We start from the raw sequence: 19,053 nt of genomic DNA on the forward strand, positions 1-19,053 counted from the left end.
GGGATCCAGCAATCCTGTCCTAGAGCAGATGGTGAGAGCCCTCTCTTTCTCTCACAAGCTGGAATCAGGCGGAAAAGGCTAGATGAACAGCACTCTGGAAGACAAGATGGTGCTGGAGACTTGTTGTTGTCAGTTGTGAAGTTGTGTCCGACGCATCGCGACCCCATGGACAACGTTCCTCCAGGCCTTCCTGTCCTCTGCCATCTTCTGGAGCCCATTTAAGCTCACGCCTACTGCTTCAGTGACTCCATCCAGCCACCTCATTCTCTGTCGTCCCCTTCTTCTATTGCCCTCAATCTTTCCCAGCATTAGGCTCTTCTCCAGTGAGTCCTTCCTTCTCATTAGGTGGCCAAAGTACTTGAGTTTCAACTTCAGGATCTGGCCTTCTAAAGAGCAGTCAGGGTTGATCTCTTCTAGGACTGACCGGTTTGAACACCTTGCAGTCCAGGGGACTCGCAGGAGTCTTCTCCAGCACCATAATTCAAAGGGAGACTACTGGAGACTACCAAGCTGCTATTCCAAAGGAGGAGATAGGGCAGGACTATGAAGATCTAGAGTAGGGTTCTCCAACCTCTGGTTTGCAGACCCCTCTCCCCACCACCACCACCAGTCCACAGAGCGGGAAAGGTTGGGAACCGCTGATCTAGTCAGAGGACTTCTATGAGAAGCAGGGTGATTCCCAGCTTTCTGTCCTATTAATCTTCTATTCCAACATGTAAAAATCAAGCCACAGGATAATGATTGTCAAAAGACAAATGAGCTTAAAATGTTCGTATCTGATTTGCAGTGGAACAATAACACTCTTCCAGTACTGTAATTTAAGCAAAGCAACCACAACCATCCTCCTCTCACTTTTCTGCTGAGTAAACGGAAAAAAAACCAGAACAAATTTGCAAGAGACACGATTTGCGTACAACTTCTAATAAAACTACTGAAATTAAATTCTACTGGAGTTCCACGTGCCCCAAAATTAAAATGTCCCCTTCTTGGAGAACCCAGAATCTTGCATGCAGTTGGCAGACCTCAAGGTTCTACTAAAACAATACAGTAGATCCAGTAAATTAATTTTTGCCCATTCTGTTCCATGAAGTTTGATGTTGCCATATACCAGGGGTTGTCAAACTGCCAGCTCGCGGGCCGGTTTCATCATTCCGAAGCTGCGCCTACCCCATTGACAGCAATGCGAAAAGAATCGCGATACGTCACGATACGTCACGTGACGTGGCGAGTTTGACACCCGTGCCATATACAGTTCAACATGTTGCAAAGTAAATAGATTTGGTAGCCTGATGTAGGACTTCCTTAACACTTCTTGAAGAAAGTAGCTTCAGACACAAGTTTTCTTGCTTGCAATTAGATAATAATAATAATAATAATAATAATAATAATAATAATAATAATAATAATAATAATAATAATAATAATAATAATAAAGTTGGAAGGGACCTTGGAGGTCATGTAGTCCAACCCCCTGCTCAGGCAGGAAATCCTATACCATTTCGGACAAATGGCTGTCCAGTCTCTTCTTAAAAACCTCCAGTGTTGGAGCATTCACCGCTTCTGGAGGCAGGTTGTTCCACTGGTTAATTGTTCTAACTGTCAGGAAGTTTCTCCTTAGTTCTAGGTTGCTTCTCTCCTTGCTTAATTTCCACCCGTTGCTTCTTGTCCTGCCTTCGGGCGCCTTGGAAAATAGCTTGACACCCTCTTCTTTGTGGCAGCCCCTGAGATATTGGAACACTGCTATCATGTCCCCCCTCGTCCTTCTCTTCGTTAAACTAGACATACCCAATTCCAGCAACCGTTCCTTATATGCTTTAGCCTCCAGTCCCCTAATCATCTTTGTTGCTCTTCTCTGTACTCTTTCTAGAGTCTCAANTTCATTAAACTAGACATACCCAATTCCAGCAGCCGTTCCTTATATGCTTTAGCCTCCAGTCCCCTAATCATCTTTGTTGCTCTTCTCTGTACTCTTTCTAGAGTCTCAACATCTTTTTTACATCACAGTGACCAAAACTGGATGCAGTATTCCAAGTGTGGCCTTACCAAGGCATTGTAAAGTGGTATTAACACTTCACATGATCTTGATTCTATCCCTCTGTTAATGCAGCCTAGTTGTTTTATAGCAGCTTCCTGAAATTAATGGGTAAGACTTTCCAGTTTCTTGCTCTTTTTTCTATTTACATCTCAGCCCTTGGAAAATTATCTTCAAAATAGGAAGAAATGATAAGACCTCCTCCTCCCACACACACACACCAGAAAATATAAACAAAACTGGGTTCAATAAAAGAAAGTCATGTATATACTATACACAGGTGCCAGCTATAAAAATGTTATTGTAGATAAAAGGGGTGTGTGGGTGTGTCTGGTAAAGGTTAATTTAACTGAAATGCATCCAATACTTCTAAAGTTACACATTTAATTACATATAATATGGATCTTTTAAAAAGACCTGCATTAATGGCAAACAAACTCCAAACCTCAGCCAGTAACCCCCAAAATGCATATTTTGGGCCACAATATCATATTTTGCAAATAAAGGCAAGCCTGTTTCAAAATGGGTGATAAAATTATTGCATGGAACCTGGTTTTCAACATCACCAAGACCCCATGACAGTGATAGAGAACCAATGATAATGTGTATCAAATCTGATACACCATGATGTTTCAGGTGTCTTGCCAAGCGTTTACCAACACACCCAACAACTATTCTCAAAACCATGCCCTATTTTCATGTGGTTTTCAGAGGCTGAGCAAGAATGGGGACCTAGGAAAATCATGCAAGAATGAGGCATGCTTTTGCACTGTTTTTGGAGCATTCTCGGAAGCCGCTTCAAGAACAAAGGCCTTGTGTGGCCCAGAGAAGGCTTCTGTAGGCCTCAGGGGCCAGAAACAGAACATCGCTTGAAGATAGTTGATTAGTTTGATTAGTTTCCATCCATTGGTTCTCGTCCTGCCTTGAGGTGCTTCCAATATCTCAGGGGTTGCCACAAAGAAGAGGGAGTCAAGCTATTCTCCAAAGCACCTGAAGGCAGGACAAGAAGCAATGGATGGAAACTAATCAAGGAGAGAAGCAACCTAGAACTGAGGAGAAACTTCCTGACAGAACAATTAATCAGTGGAACAACCTTCCTCCAAAAGCTGTGAATGCTCCAACACTGGAAGTTTTTAAGAAGAGACTGGACAACCATTTGTCTGAAATGGTACAGGGTTTCCTGCCTGAGCAGGAGGTTGGACAAGATGACCTCCAAGGTCCCTTCCATCATCATCATCATCATCATCATCATCATCATCATCATCATCATCATCATCATCATCATCATCATCATCGGGGCATGGCAGATCCTGAGGAGCCACAGAGCAATCGTGCCATTCCCCAAGGCTTGCACACCTTGGGGAATGGTGCAAAGTGACTTTTTGGAGTGGCAGGGGTCATGCCTTGACTTCTATACTTAAGATCCAGCCTTGACACTAGAACCAAATGCCTCTCTTCAGGGTGGCCTAGATGGGGAGCCGGGGAGAGATAAAGAATTCTTTCTCTTTTATTTGGGTGTGTGTGTGTGCCAGAGAGACAGACACGCCAGCAGAGTCAAAATAGGCATTTTCTGAATTTCCGACATGCCGAGCCCACAAGGTTCACCATCACTGCCCCTATGACTTGCTATTTACAAGTCTGGCAGAATAATAAGTTTTTTTGCCAAGAAGGAGCAGCTTCTAACAGCCATCTTTCCTAGCAAATGATTTACCATCTTCAATATAGAAACTTAATTATTTGTGCACTCCTTTTTTATTATGACTGGCAAGATCAAAGGAATGTATACAGCTGAATCTTTTAAAAAAACATCAGCGAATTACCCATCTGGCTTGTTAGCTGAGAACTTTTAACTCTTTTGACTACGGATAGAGTTTGTCCACAAAAGGGCATAGCAAGTGCCTTCCAAATATATTGCTCTTTTCAGTGCTTTTTTCTAAAAAAAAAAAAAAAAAAGGTGCCGGAATTCACACGTCATACAACCCGCCTTGCCTACCCTACAAGGTTCCATCCAAAAAAGGTGCCGGAACTCCGTTCTGGGCATTCTGTGAGAAAAAAAAGCCCTGGCTCCTTTAGATAACAAAGTCTAAATGGTGCCTGTGAAATCTAGAACAGAATCCTTACCAAAGAAAAAAGAAAAAAAAAAGTAATCACCTCAGCCTGGTATCTTCGGTACAAGTTGGCTATCAACTCTCGCAGCCTTAGCAAAAACAGGTGGCAATTTTTGTTAAAAGATTATTTGTGGGGTGTGGAGAAGATAAGAGTTAACTGAAAGTATACCTCTAGACATGGGAGATCAACATTGTTTCTAAATTTAAAAACCTGCATTGATCAGTTTTTCAAATAGTTGGGTCTTTGACAATTCAGCATTTCCTTCTCTTTCTATTCACATTCCTCTTTTTTATAAAAAAAAACCAGAGCAAAGTGTTCAAAGTTTCCATAGCAAAAACATTAAAGCCTTAACTGTGCAATCCCATGCATGTTTAACAGGCAATCTCAGGATAGTTTAGTAGGCTGGCTCAATCCTCTATCCTTAGCATTTATGTAGCTTTAACAACCATATTGATCTTCTCAAATTAAAAAAAAAAACCTCACCCACACACTTGACAGCATATTTATATTATGGACTAAAATAAACATCTACAATTAATTTTTTAAAAGGAACGTAATTTGCCCATGTTGCTGCTCAGCAGAACTGGCTAGGCTAAGGAGTATTAATCAAAATGGAATTAAATTTGGAGTTTGTCTCAGTACATTGTGGCTTCGGCAGCAGAGCTTATTGACAATTTTTAGAAGCACTACATCACGATAGCAAAATGGCTGAATTTAAAAACAAACTCGCAGAACCACAGAGCTGAAGGGGGCCCATTCTGGCCATTATGTCCAAACCCAAAGTGGGGATGCCTCAGATATATTTAGCTGTCAGCCACTAAAAACCCAGTAGGGATGAAGAACTTGTCTTTTTAAGTTCTGGAGAACATCACTGGAATATCCTGAGCATCCTGATTCTCTTTTCCTGTATCCGTGACACTGGCCTTGACTCTTCTCCTAGACTCCTCTCCTCTTCTATCAGACACATAAACCTCTCCCATCACTTTGCCCTGGAGAACACGTGTGAGGTACAAAAGAAGGTGGCAGAAACCCAGAACCACAAAGCACTTTGCTAGCCATTCATTCCGTTCCAATAGTAAATGCTGGGTCATTTAAAGATCACTAATTAAAAAAGGGGAGGGAATTTCTCTCCTGTTAGAGACCACTAACTGCTAATGGGAGAGGGGATCTTTGTCCATGGAAGGACTACCATGCTTCAGAGAGATAATAATAATAATAATGATAAAGTTGGAAGGTACCTCGGAGGTCATCTAGTCCAACCTCCTGCTCAGGCAGGAAATCCTATACCATTTCGGACAAATGGCTGTCCAATTTCTTCTTAAAAACTTCCAGTGTTGGCGCATTCACTGCTTCTGGGGGCAGGTTGTTCCACTGGTTAATTGTTCTAACTGTCAGGAAGTTTCTCCTTAGTTCTAGATTGCTTCTCTCTTTGGTTAGTTTCCACCCGTTGCTTCTTGTCCTGCCTTCTGGCGCTTTGGAAAATAGCTTGACTCCCTCTTCTTTGTGGCAGCCCCTGAGATATTGGAACACTGCTATCATGTCCCCCCTCGTCCTTCTCTTTGTTAAACTAGAAATACCCAATTCTAGCAACCGTTCCTTATATGTTTTAGCCTCCAGTCCCCTAATCATCTTTGTTGCTCTTCTCTGTACTCTTTCTAGAGTCTCAGCATCTTTTTTACATCGTGGTGACCAAAACTGGATGCTGGTGGCGTTCCAAGGGCTCCCCTCCTTCCATCAATCCAGTCTTATTATTTATCTTCCTGAACTTCTTTGCTTTCTGTAAGATTCCCCTACTAGACTGGTATGAAACAGACCAAAAGCTGGTTGGGTCAAAATATCCATCCCAATATCTGGTCTGAACCAACAAAGTAACTCTTACATGAAGCCTACGCTTCTTCAGTTATGAAACCGGAGCCCCAAACATTATATGTACATTCTGTATTTTAAACGCGCAACACTTGTTCCAATAAACTTTCACCCAGATATCTCTCTTTCACCTGTCTTATTACATCCTGCCAACGAGCTCGCCTATGAACTTTTTCAAAATGCTAATATACTCAGTGTGCTGTTGTATATTCAGGTTGAGGAAATTATTTCTGCTCCAAAGCACTTCCACTGCGTTTGTTTCCTTCAATGTCTTCAATAAAATGAAACTGAAATGATCTTCTAGATCTATTTCAATATACAATAGTTTCCAGCCTAATTAGGAGCAGAAATTGTCTTCGTTGGCTTGTGAGATGGCTTCTGCTGAAAAAAAGATCCAGTTGTGTCTCCTGGACTTCTCATTAAATTTCAGTACCGTTGACTATTGTATCCTCCAGGACAGGTTATCAAAGTTGTGATGAGGGCAACTTTATTATGGTGAGTCCAACCCCTAATTTCCAGAAGATGATTTGGGAACAAATTCTTCTGTCTCATGGCAGATGGACTATAGAATTCCCCAGGGTTCCATTTTATGCTCTTTAACATCTAAAACTTATGAAGAACAGTTACAGGAATTACATAGGTCTAGTTTAATGAAAAGAAGAACTAGGAGTGACAAGTTAGCGGTATTCCAATATCCCAGGGTTATATCCAATTTCCTGACAGTGAGAACAATTAAGTAGTGGAACAACTTGCCTCCAGAAATTGTGGGTGCTCCTACACTGGAGGTTTTTAAGAAGTGATTGGACAATCATTTTTCTCAAATGGTATAGGGTTTCCTGCTTGAGCAGGGGGTTTGACTAGAAGACCTCCAAGGTCCCTTCCAATTCTGTTATTCTGTTATCTTCATGAAAGATAACATTCTGTTATCTTCATGAAACTGCTAAGAGAGGTCAACCAGGGATGTGGTCTGAGATGCCATCTCTACTACCTCTAACTCTATTTGTATAACAGGTGAGGGGATTGACATTCTGAATCAACATCAGAGTAAGATAATGGACAAGGATCAATAAACTGAATGTTAACCCAGACAAGACAAAGATACTTTTTATGGTTGGTGCATCTAGCCAGCTATGTGATGTCTTGCCTGTCCTGGTGAGATCCACACTTTGAGGAGCTATATACCAAAGGAGGTTCACAGTTTGTGGGTCGTTCTAGAATCCCAGGTGCCTTCAGTGGCACAGAGTTCCTTTTATCAGCCTGTGCTTATTTATCAACTACAACTTTATTGGATGAAGAACTTTGTAACAGATGCAGTGTTTATGCTCTGATAACGTCCGGCTGGATTATTGCAACACATTGCACATGGGACTGCCTTTGAAATGATCTGGAGACTTCAATTAATATAAAACCCAGCAGCTTGACTGCTCACTAGGATTGGTTGATATGGAACATATTGTTCTAGGACTTTTTTTTATTCATGCTGTTTTTTGGACACAACTCAAAATACTGCTCTTGACCTTTAACATCTTAAAGTCTTAGGACCAGGTTAACTGAATGAAGAGCTTCTGCCATATGTATCTGTCTGGATCTAAAAAGCTTGCAATGAGACTTTCTTCTAGGTCCCTTTGCTGAAGGAGGTGAGGTGGTCCTCTGTAGGAGTGAAGATTTTTTAAGGTGGCCCATTTATGGAAAACCTTCCCCAGAGGGGCTCAACTGACCCCGAAAATCATTTCACTGTCAAGTGAAGATCTTTCTATGCTCCCAGGCTTTTAAATTGGCTTTTCATTATATTTTAATTCCTATTGGTTTAACTTTTGAATGTTCCCTAGTTTATATGGTATTTTTATTTTGAATTTTATTGTACAGGTTTTCATTCAAATCGTAGTTTTTTAAAGCGGGTTTTGTTGTGAACTCCCCAAACAGCTTCCACTATTGAGGGGCTTAAAATCTTTTAATACTTAACATTAATTCAACTTATTAATTATAGGTAGTCTTCAACTTATGACCACAATTGGCCATTATGACCAGAATTTCCATTGCTCAGCAAGGCTATTGTTAAGTGTGTCAGGCCCAGTTTGCAACCTTTTTTGCCACAGTTGTTAAACAAATCACCCAGTTGTTAAATCAGGGGTCTTCAAACTTGTCCCTTGGCTGAGGAATTCTGCGAGTTGAAGTCCACAAGTCATAAAAGGGCCAAGTTTGAAGACCTCTGTGTTAAATGAATCATATAGTCATTAAGCGAATCTGGTTTCCCCATTAATTTTGCTTGTCAGAAGTTGTTTAGGAAGGTCATTGATGGCGATTGTATAACCTGGGATGCTGCAATCATTGGCTGCAAAGTGCCTGAATTTTGATCATGGGATCATGAGGATGCTGCAATAGTTGTAAGTGTGAGGATCGGCTGTAAGTCGAGGACTTCCTGAATTCATTTGACCTGCTTTTCTTCATGCAGTTCCCATCTCCTACTTCTCCTTACATGAACCCAGTGAGGTAGGTTGGGATAAAAGCGCCGGTATCAAAGTCACTGAGAGAGTTTTCACATTGAGGGTTAAATTAAAACTGATCTCTCTGGCCCCACTTCAACACTAAAACAGCATCTCTTTCTCAATATTCAAAAACTTTAATTTCATGTGCATCCCTAAGAGGATTGACCTGGAATAGAATGCATTTCATAGCACAGCTGCAGAGCAATTCTCAAAATTGTTGTTTTAAGAAAAGCTATATACACTCTATTGATTTAACTTACCAGTTCATTTAACTTAGAAAGCTCACATGCTGGTAACTTGGGAATTAGGTGCATTTTCTTAGAGAAATATTTCTATAGGTTACACACTGGGCAGATAATGAGAGGGTTTACACATCAAATTACATTATAAGATTTGTATGTTGCTTTAAGTATATTTATTGTGGCTTGCAGCTTGCATTAATACATTCACTGTGGTTTGTAAACTGCTGCTTACGTCTTAGACATAAACCAGGAAGCCAGCCAATTAGGGCTTACTCATTCATGATTAAATAAACATTGTTTAGCAGAATGTATGAACTAGTACCGAATGTCAGAAAAAGTGGGAATATATAGAAACATAAAATGCAATGCAGGTAGAGTCCTCAACTTACAACCACATTTCTGTTGCTAACATTTGTTAAGTGAGTTTTGCCCCATTTTATGACCTTTCTTGTCACAATTGTTAAGTGAATCACTGCAGTTGTTTAATTAGTAACACGGATGTTAAGTGAATCTGGCTTCTTCATTGACTTTGCTTGTCAGAAAGTTGCAAAAGGTGACCAAATGACCCCCCTACAACCGTCATAAATATGAATCTGTTGCCAAGCATCTGAACTTCGATCACGTGACCATGCGGTTGCTACAACGGTCATAAGTGTGAAAAATGGTTATACGTCACTTTTTTCAGTGCCACTTAACTTTGAATGGTCACTAAATGAACTGTTGTAAGTCAAGGACTCCCTGTACTTCTTCACACAATTTTTTTTTAAATCATGACATTTTTTTTGCTAGCAACCTCTGCATTGGATTAAGCTGCATTGAACAAAAACAGAGAAGGAAATGAGGCAATTTTACTTTTGAACATTGACTTAACAAACAATATTAGACCTTAGGACATTAATCATACTGAAATAATTGAATTTGCTTTCAGGAAGCAGTAGTGTTGGTTTGCTAGATCCGTGGACCTGATAAACTTCCAGGAAGTCGTTTTAGTGTTTAGGATTGTGATACAAGAGAACAATATGCCAAAAGTGATAAATAGGTAAGTAATACATCACTCTTTCCTTCCTCCACATGGAAATTTATTTAGAAACTTCCTAAAGACTGTTTCTCCAGGTTTGAGAGGATGCAGAGCAAAAATGCCATATGCTAAGCTTTCTCTTTGAGGAGCTATATACCATAGAGCTATTTTTTCAGATTTGGCTAGCAACTATAGGTAGTCCTTTACTTACAACCTGTCACTTAGCAACTCGTCAAAATTACAACAGACCACTCCCCCCCCCCCGCCGCCCAAAAGGCACTTATGACCTGGTTCTGAAGTTCGTAATGCTGTCACTCACAACAAAGTAGCAACTGGCCTGCTTTGCAATATCCTTCAGTCACAGGGCTGCAATTTACAATGTCGAAAACTGAAAACTGGCATTTATTTCTGGTTTTCCGCAAAACCACCCCATAGCAAACAATGGGCTTGCTTAACAATTGCAGTGTTTGCTTAACAATTGTGGATTCACTTAATGATCACCGTAAAAATAGGTCATAAAATAGGGTTGATCAGGTGATGACTCGTAATGGGCAAGCTCCATTACAGTCATAAGTCGAGAATTACCATTAGTATTTCAATTTTTCATGATGCCATGTGTGTGTGTGTGTGTGCATGTATGTGTATAGATAGATAGATAGATAGATAGATAGATAGATAGATAGATAGATAGATAGATAGATAGATAGATAGATAGATAGATAGACAGACAGACAGACAGACAGACAGACAGACAGACAGATATGAATGTAGAAATATATATATAGATAGCTAGCTATACAGGAACAACCTGCCTCCAGAAGCGGTGAATGCTCCAACACTGGAAGTTTTTAAGAAGAGACTGGACAGCCATTTGTCCGAAATGATATAGGGTTTCTTGCCTGAGCAGGGGTTGGACTAGATGACCTCCAGGTCCCTTCCAACTTTACTATTATTATTATTATTATTATTATTATTATTATTATTATTATTATTATTATTATTATTATTATTATTATTATTATTATTATTATCAGAGTTGGAAGTCATCTTATAGGTCATCTAGTCCAGGGGTCCCCAACCTGTGGGCCACGGCCCACTACCAGGCTGTGGCCTCTTGGCCACCGGACCACGTGAATGGCTGGCCTATGTGTGCATGTGTGTGTGTGCGCACTCCCCCCACTCATGCTAGCGCTGCCCTGAGTGTCGCATGGGCACTAGGCCTGCCCCAAACATTGCATACGCATTCGCACTCGCACTCAGCCCCATGCCTCCCCCTTCCTTTCTCTCCTGTTTTAAGTGCTTGCCCATTGTTATTCTGTTTCTCTGTTTAGGCAAGGAGATATCTCTGAAACAATGACCCGATAGTACACAGGTTGTCTAGTATAAGTAGTCCTCGAGTTAGAATAGTCCATTTAGTGACCGTTTGAAGTACAGTGGCACTGAAAAAATGAATTTTTTTTCACACTTATGACCATTGCAGCATCCCCCATGATCAAGTGATCAAAATTCAGATGCTTGGCAACTGGCTCATACATATGACGGTTGTAGTATCCCGGGGTCATGTGATCACTTTTTATAACCTTCTGATCACTGAAGTCAATGGGTAAGCTGGATTCACTTAGTAACCATGTTACTAATGTAACTTAACAACTGTGGCAAGAAAGGTGGTAAAATGGGGCAAAACTCATTTAACAAATAAGCAACAAAAACTTTGAGCTCCATTGTGGTCATAAGTCAAGGACTACCTATATATACTAAAGTGGAGATAGGTAATTTGTTTCAGCACCCAATCCATCTCAGATAATCTTGAAAAGCTAAGTAGGGTCAGATCTGGTTAATATTTGGTTGGTTTTATGGGAGATCTCCAGGGGGAAAAAAATCAGAAGGAATGACAAAGCACTGTGAAGAAAATTACACTGACACATTCATGAAATTACCAAGAGTCAAACTTAAACTGAGGATTTTACTAACCTATTTTGTGGTTTGGTGTCGAAGTAACCTAGCAACTGCCTTACATTTTGTGTAAGCCAGGTCATCATGTTAAAGTTAAACCATAATATATCTGGGCATAATATGTTATGGGATCACAGAACAGATTTTTTAAAAGATAGGTCAACATGGGCATAACACAAAGAACAACGTTACCAAAATTTAGAAATACTCATTTTAGAAAATATATTGATTCAGCACAAAGTACTCTGGTGCCCATACAACAAATATTATTTTAAATTAGTAATAATCTTTTCCTTTCTGTAAACTCCATAGATTGCTCTAAACAAAGCTACCATGCTGATTGTTTTCTCTTGGAAAAGCTTTCCATTTTTCAGTTGTTTTTGCTCCCCTCCCTCCAGCTTTTTCTAAACACTTCGGGCATTTGCTATCTTCCATACAGATCAAAACCTTAGGGGTAATCATGTAAGGAGAAACTTGTTTTGTTTTGAGCTGTGACAACACAGCAGCACTTGAAACCTTCTGCCAGAACAATCTGAACTGGCTATGTCTATTAGGAGAAAACATGAAATGGCTCAGTGCTTTATTCTGATTTGTAAACCATCTCTTGGTTCTGAAATAACATTTTGTTCTGAGCGCAAAACAGCCAAAACAGCCTAATTCAAGGTTAGAAGGCTGAGATTGTTTGACTATGGTCATGATAGTCGAAATGCTGCTGTAAAAAAGGATTGAATGTTCTGTTGCATCTTGAACAAAACTCTTAAAACACCAGGAGTTTTGTTTCAAGTTTGGAACATTTGAAGCAGCAGTTTTGAACTTGAAACGTTTTGTACAAATTTAAAGAATAATTTTCGTTGTTGCTGGCTTTGGTTTTTCACAGGGGAGAAGTGTTACTTCTCCCAGCCATGTGTTAGCATCCAAGAGACAATTCAGTTATTATAAAACTGAGCTAAGGAAATCGTAACTGAGAAAACTGGCAGAGCTTTTCTTAATGTTCATTAAACGTCAGCCCTTCAAGGAAGCCTAGTCGGAAAATGGACATCCTAAGGGTTACAGGAATGAACCTTTATTATTGAAGTGTATAATAACAGAATCTTGAAACATACAAGTCCTTGGTGCTCTCTGAGCTTGGTTGTTTTCTTGCAGACATTTCATTACCCAACTAGGTAACATCATTAGTGCTAGAAGGGAGTGGGGTTTCTCTCTGTTTATATGCAAGTAGCTTGCTCTGTCATTGTTGGTAGGAGTGTTCTTGGTTGTTCCTTGATTAGGCTGTTGTTTACTGAGTTAATAGTTCCTTGATTGTTTGCTACTTGGTTATTTATCTCTGCTTTTCTGGGGGTTGACTGCTGATCAGGAGCTGTCGTGGTCTTCTAACTTTTTTGTCTCTTTTGAATGGCATGTAGACATTATTATCTCTATGTGCCTGTTGATGCTGGTTTATCTGAGTGCCAGGTTTCCAGGAATTCTCTAGTGTTTTTGATTTAGGTTGATCTAGGATGCTGTTTCCCAGTTGAAACTATGGTGAAGTCTGTCCACATGTTCAAAAATTAAGGAATTTTCATCATGCTTTCAGACTCTGAGAGCAAGCCCCACTCCCTTCTAGCACTGATGATGTTACCTAGTTGGGTAATGAAATGTCTGCAAGAAAACCATCACTGAGAGCACCAAGGACCCCCTCATATCAATCCTGAGCCACAAATATCCACTTGTATTAGAATCTCGAGGTCCTTTCAGAGTTTCTCTCTGCTCCATCACAATCAAGACAAGATTCTTTTGAGTTTCTTTCCCATGCTTTCAACTTTTCCAGTTCATCCAATTTTTCTTCTAGATTATCTCTATCTTCCTTTATGTGAAGAAAAGTGATTGGAATGTTCAATTCCAACCTTAAACAAGCTTGATACATCTAAACACATAGCTTCCATTGTCTGATTGGCTGTATTCTTGGTGCCTCCCATACCCGTGGACAGCGATGGTCCTGCAGTTCAGACTTTCCTCCCCTCTAAAGCCTGGTGCACAGGTTTATTCTCTGTCCATTTTCGAACATGCCTTTGCAATAGAATGCATGTGCTCAGCAAGCTTGTCCACTTGTGTTTTGGCTACACCCATATCTCCCTCCTTCTCCTGCCTATCTTGCCTTCTGTCAACCATGCCCTCATGCATTGCTGCTCTCAAGCAAAAGGAGAAAAAGAGAAGAACATTATTTTAAGCTACTGAGTCTCCTTCTCATGCACTCATGATGGTGCCATTATTTGCCTCTGGGGCCTTATCTGTGCAATGATCTTCTGCTGGAGTGGGAAAATGTGGTGTCACACACCAGTGCTTTGGCACTGTTGTATGGGTAAAACTACTCATAAACCCTTCTGCTTTGTTCTTGTGATCTGAACATTTTTTGCCACTTCACGGTACTTTCTTTTGTTCCTGCCTCTTTACAGTTCAGTTTGTGTCACCTGCTCAGTTCCCATTTCTGCAGCCCATCACGCAGCAGCCATCATGGCAATCCGCCATGCCAACACTCAGCTGGAGCCTCCATTAGGTGACCAAATCAATGTGCCTCTAATCTTTGAGAGAGGCCAGGAGAAATGGAATGCGTGCTTTAGCCATCTGATAATGTGCAGAATAGCTTGAGGAAGATCTGGAAAAACCACATGCCTCTTTGTTGACCAAAATGAAATTAGGGGACCTTGTATGGACACAGGCAGATAAGATCAAAGGGCCATTAATCCACACTGCTTTGGAAAGACAGAATCCTCTAGCACTGAACCAATAATCCAGAAATCTCAGCAAACATCACACATAACCCAGACTTTCAAAGCAAAAACCAGGTATGGCTCAGAAGAGGGCTGATATCCATTACAAATAAGATAGAAATTTTACTTCCCAGTTGTTCATCTGCACACAGAAGGCATAACTGATTCTTTCTTATTCCTTCATTGAAGATATTGACCAGTGTTTTTCAAAATTGGCAATTTTAAAGTGTGTAGACTTCAGCTCCCAGAATTCCTCAGTCAGCATGAGATGACTGAGTTCCACCCATCTGAAAGTTGTCAAGTGGACAGTCATTTGTCCGAAATGGTATAGGGTTTCCTGCCTCAGCAGGGGGTTGGACTAGATGACCTCCAAGATCCCTTCCAACTTTACTATTATTATTATTAAGTTTGAAAAAGAATACCGGAGACTTAACTTTTCCCATTAAGGGCTTTCCAAGTATACTGGATCACACTTCCCAAGAATTCCCATGGTGGCTTGCTAGAGAAGCTGGCTGAAGCTACAGAAGAATAGCTACTACTTGCGCCATTCCTTAAAATTTGCTCAGGTAAAAGCAACCCATTAATGAATAAAGATACTACCTCCTCTTCCAGGTAGAATTGTCTGGCTCCAGGTGACTACAAGTAGTTCTTGACTTACGACCGATTGCTTAGTGACTGTTCAAAGTTATGATGGACACCCCCCCCAAAAGATACTTAGAGCCTAAATTCAAAATTCCAATGGCTGCTCCTGCCCCCAAGACCATGTGAACATATTTGGAGCACTTGGCAACCACCCTGCATTTAAGCTGTTTGCAGTGTTCTACGGTCACACAACTGTGATTTATGCCAGATGTATGGCATTTACTTCTAATTTCTGGAAAAAAAAGTCCCATTGCAGATGATGGGTTTGTTTGATGACAGTTACAAAATATGTCGTAAAATCAGGTCAGTCATGTGGATGCCTTGACTTACAACTGTTGCGACATATAATAGAAACTGTGGGCTCCTTTACAATCTTAAGTCAAAGGCTTACAATCCTGTCCTCAAAGACAGCAGTCCTCAACCTTTGCAGCTTGGTGGCCCGGGGTGGGGGGAAGCATGCGAGGGAACAAGTTGAGCTGCACATGCACATACACGCATGTGTTCCGGCCCACCACTCACGTGGCCCGGTTGCGAACTGACTGCAGCCTGGTAGTGGGCTGCAGCCTGGGGGTTGAGGACCCCTGCTGAAGGAGACATGGCCTAAGAATTAACCTTTTATCTTTTGGGATGGTTTGATTGATTCTGTTTTTAAACGTATTACTTGTAAACCATACAGAATGTAAATACCAGGGAATCACAATGCTTGAATTTTTTTTCAACCTCTTTAAGTGAATGGAGTCTAACATCCTACAATAAGTGAACACCACAGGAGAGTATGCAACGAGAAAGGAAACAAAAATTAAAAAAAAATCTTTTCTATTTGATATGACAACATTAGCTCACATGTTTTACTTGTCATAAAATGTTTATATCTTACTTCCTCTTACTTGGTTTCTTAACTTTGCTGCTGGCTCTAATGAAGGCTTTGTAAATTCTACATGGGTGCAATTTTACTTTGCAGCAAAAATCCTTTTAGACTGATTGGTGGAACACCCTCCTAGATTTTAATCTCACCTCATCCTGGAAAGTTCTTTTTTAAAAAATAAATAAGTAAGTAAGTACATACCTACTGGGTCCAATCAAAGAGACTACCCAAAAGAAACTCTTGCTACCTTTAGCAGCCATCCTGAGTTGAGATACCTTTTGCATGACAGTTATCATGTGACCCTCCCCTTTGGAGAAGGGAGTCCAAAGTATGTAATTGTGCACAAAAACAGGGTGGAGTTTCAATCACACTATGGCCACCATCTTGACCTTTTTGAACCTATCCTGTGGACATCCCATAGGATGGGGTGGTATAAAAGCAATATCTTTATCCCACTGTTGTTCCTCAACAAATGGTAAGTTATAAACATTTTGGAAAGAGTGGACCACTGGTTTGAAAGAGGGGTCAAAGAGGCCATCTATGTCAAAACTGAACAGCCGTCCCTCAACAGAGGGGGAGGGATATGACATCATCTATCTCCAGTCTATAACACAGTCTTTTCAGCAGTTCCAAGAGGCCCCACACCCATTTGCACTACTCAAGTGACCCTGAGGACACAGATAAACCTCCAAGTGGCCTCAATGACTCTAAAAGAATGCAAATGACCAGCTGTCTGCAAGGAATATAAATCCTTCCATTCCCCACCATGCAGTCAGAGCTGAAGAAGCTTCTTGGATGAGAAGCGAAACGTCTTCAAAGACAAACAAGGAAGTCCAATTGCCTCTTGACAAAGCACTTTTGGGACATGCCTGAGTATAGATCAGTGGTTCTCAACCTATGGGTCGTGACCCCATTTGGGGTCGATCGACCATTTCACGGGGGTCGCCAAGCAAGGCTGTCCGCCATTTTTTCCCCCCTTTTCCGGCGGGTGCCTTACCTCCCTTGGGCTGGGCCAGCTGGTGGTCGGCCTGCTCTGTCTCTGCCGCTTGCCAGCTACGCCTCGGCCGGCGCAGGGGGCGGAACCACGCATGCGCGGCGCTCCCGGGCAGGGAAAGTCCTCGACTTATGACCGGTTTAGTCCTCGACTTATGACCGGTTTAGTCCTCGACTTACGACCGGTTGGGGGTCGCGGCATTAAAAAGGTTGAGAACCACTGGTATAGATATTGTAGACTTTGCCTTATGTAGCAGAATCAAGGCAGTGTATCTTGAAAAAGAAATATTGTTTGATAGATGGTTTAGTTGGGCAGGCAGTGATGTGAGAAGATATCAAAGAAAATGTTTTTTAATTGAAGGTTTAAAAAAAAAAGAATTTCATTCTCAGACTCTGGCCACCCTATAACACCCTCCTGCTTTTGAACAGAAATGAATGGATTGAGAGATAAGCCTAAATCGCTCTTTTCAATTCATCTTTGTTTGCTGCCAATTGGGGAAATGAACACAAAGGTTAAAATAGACATAGGCTCTGAAGACTGATGAATCTCTTCTCCCAGAAAACTACCTTATTCCAGGCTAGGCTTCCAGATGAGCTACAACTCTCAATAGCTCCACCCAGCAAGGCCAATCTAGTAAAGAATGATGGGAGCACCAGATCTGGATTGTTACCCTTGGGCAGGGGTAGGCAACCTTGGCTCTTTTATGACTCATGGACTTCAACTCCCGGAATTCCTGAGCCAGCATAGCTGGCTGGCTTAGGAATTCTGGGAGTTGAAGTCCATGAGTCATAAAAGAGCCAAGGTTACCTACCCCTGCCCTTGGACATTTGTGGTGGCGCAGTGGTTAGAACGCAGTATTGTAGGCTACTTCTGCTGACTGCTGACTACTGACTACCGGGCAGTTCGATTCTCACTGGCTCAAAGTTGACTCAGCCTTACATCCTTCCAAGGTCCGTAAAATGAGGATCCAGATTGTTGGGGGCAAGATGCTGACTGTGTAAACCACTTAAAGAGGGCTGTAAAGCACTGTGAAGCAGTATAGAAGTCTAAGTGCTAATGCTATTGTTTATTCAGTGCACTCTTTTCTTCTTGTGATGTGAAAATACTGAAAATTCTTAAAAATATGAGGCACTGCTGTGCAGTTGGGCAAAGCATCAACTAAATTCTGTTATAACACAGTGGCTAAGAGACGAGGCTTGGAGTGATGAAGGGGGGGAAAAATCACCTGGTGCCTTTGCGCCAGTCCTGACCTCCCGGTCCAATCTACCTTGCAGGGTTATTTTATTGCCAATAAAACAAGAGACCCTCCCTATATAACCTTCAGCCTTTAAAGGAAAAGTGGGTTATTACAGGCAGCCGTCCATTAAACTGAAATCTGGGGTACGACCCAGTTCCAATTGCTCCCCCTCCTCCCAGGCCAAGTATCTGTGAAAAGCCACATCCCTACCTTAGTTGTTCGCCTGTCAGAAGAACCTCCGCCATGCACTCCAGCTCAGCTGCCCTCTGTTGCAGGGTGCCCAGGCTATTTTCTTCCATTGTTGCAACCAGCCTGGCCAGAAACACACACACACACAAACACACAGAGGAGAAGATGAAAGGTGCATTTTTAGTCTGGGTGCATTTTTCAGCATCCCAAAGCTTGCAGATGCTCCTTTTCAGAATCCCCCCCCCCCAGTCTCTGACTTTAGACTAAACCTTAGGGGTCTAACAGGGCTCCTCTTTAGGTGGTGGCCAGTGTGTCAAACACATCCCGCCGGGCAATCAGGATCCCTGTCCTTGAAGGGAACCTTAGACTTCCAGACGAGGCCTTGATGTCGCTGGGTTCTAGGAAGGCACCAGGGCACATGCCAGCGCCCCCCCCCCCCGCATCCCCTCGCTGGGCTCCCCCTGCCAACTTGCTTCTCCGGCTGCCTCCCCTCCCCTCCCCAGAGCTTACTCTGCGCCTTTTTTTTAATTACCAGTTCTCCCCCAGCCGGCCTTATGGAGCAGAATCCAGGCTGCTTGATTGCTGGCGCTCGTTGCAATTAGCAGCCTCTCGGCGCTTTCCTTCCATTGACCCGAGAAGCGCTTCTCTCGGACACGCGGCTTTCCCCCCCCCC

General features: G+C 41.8%; 1 protein-coding gene across 1 annotated transcript in view; it reads right to left on the reverse strand.

Moving 5' to 3' along the window:
- DEPTOR (DEP domain containing MTOR interacting protein) overlaps positions 1-18,501 on the reverse strand; it is a gene marked incomplete at its 3' end in the record, with an annotated part of 58,551 nt that extends 40,050 nt beyond the window's left edge. The window contains exon 1 of the mRNA XM_015824298.1: positions 18,402-18,501. Within this exon, the coding sequence (XP_015679784.1) occupies positions 18,402-18,490 (89 nt within the window). The remainder of the gene's footprint in view (positions 1-18,401) is intronic.
- Between the last annotated feature and the right edge of the window lie 552 nt (positions 18,502-19,053).

Source organism: Protobothrops mucrosquamatus, unplaced genomic scaffold (assembly GCF_001527695.2).
Source record: "Protobothrops mucrosquamatus isolate PMUCROS unplaced genomic scaffold, P.Mucros_1.0 scaffold2188, whole genome shotgun sequence".
Lineage (NCBI taxonomy): Eukaryota > Metazoa > Chordata > Lepidosauria > Squamata > Viperidae > Protobothrops > Protobothrops mucrosquamatus.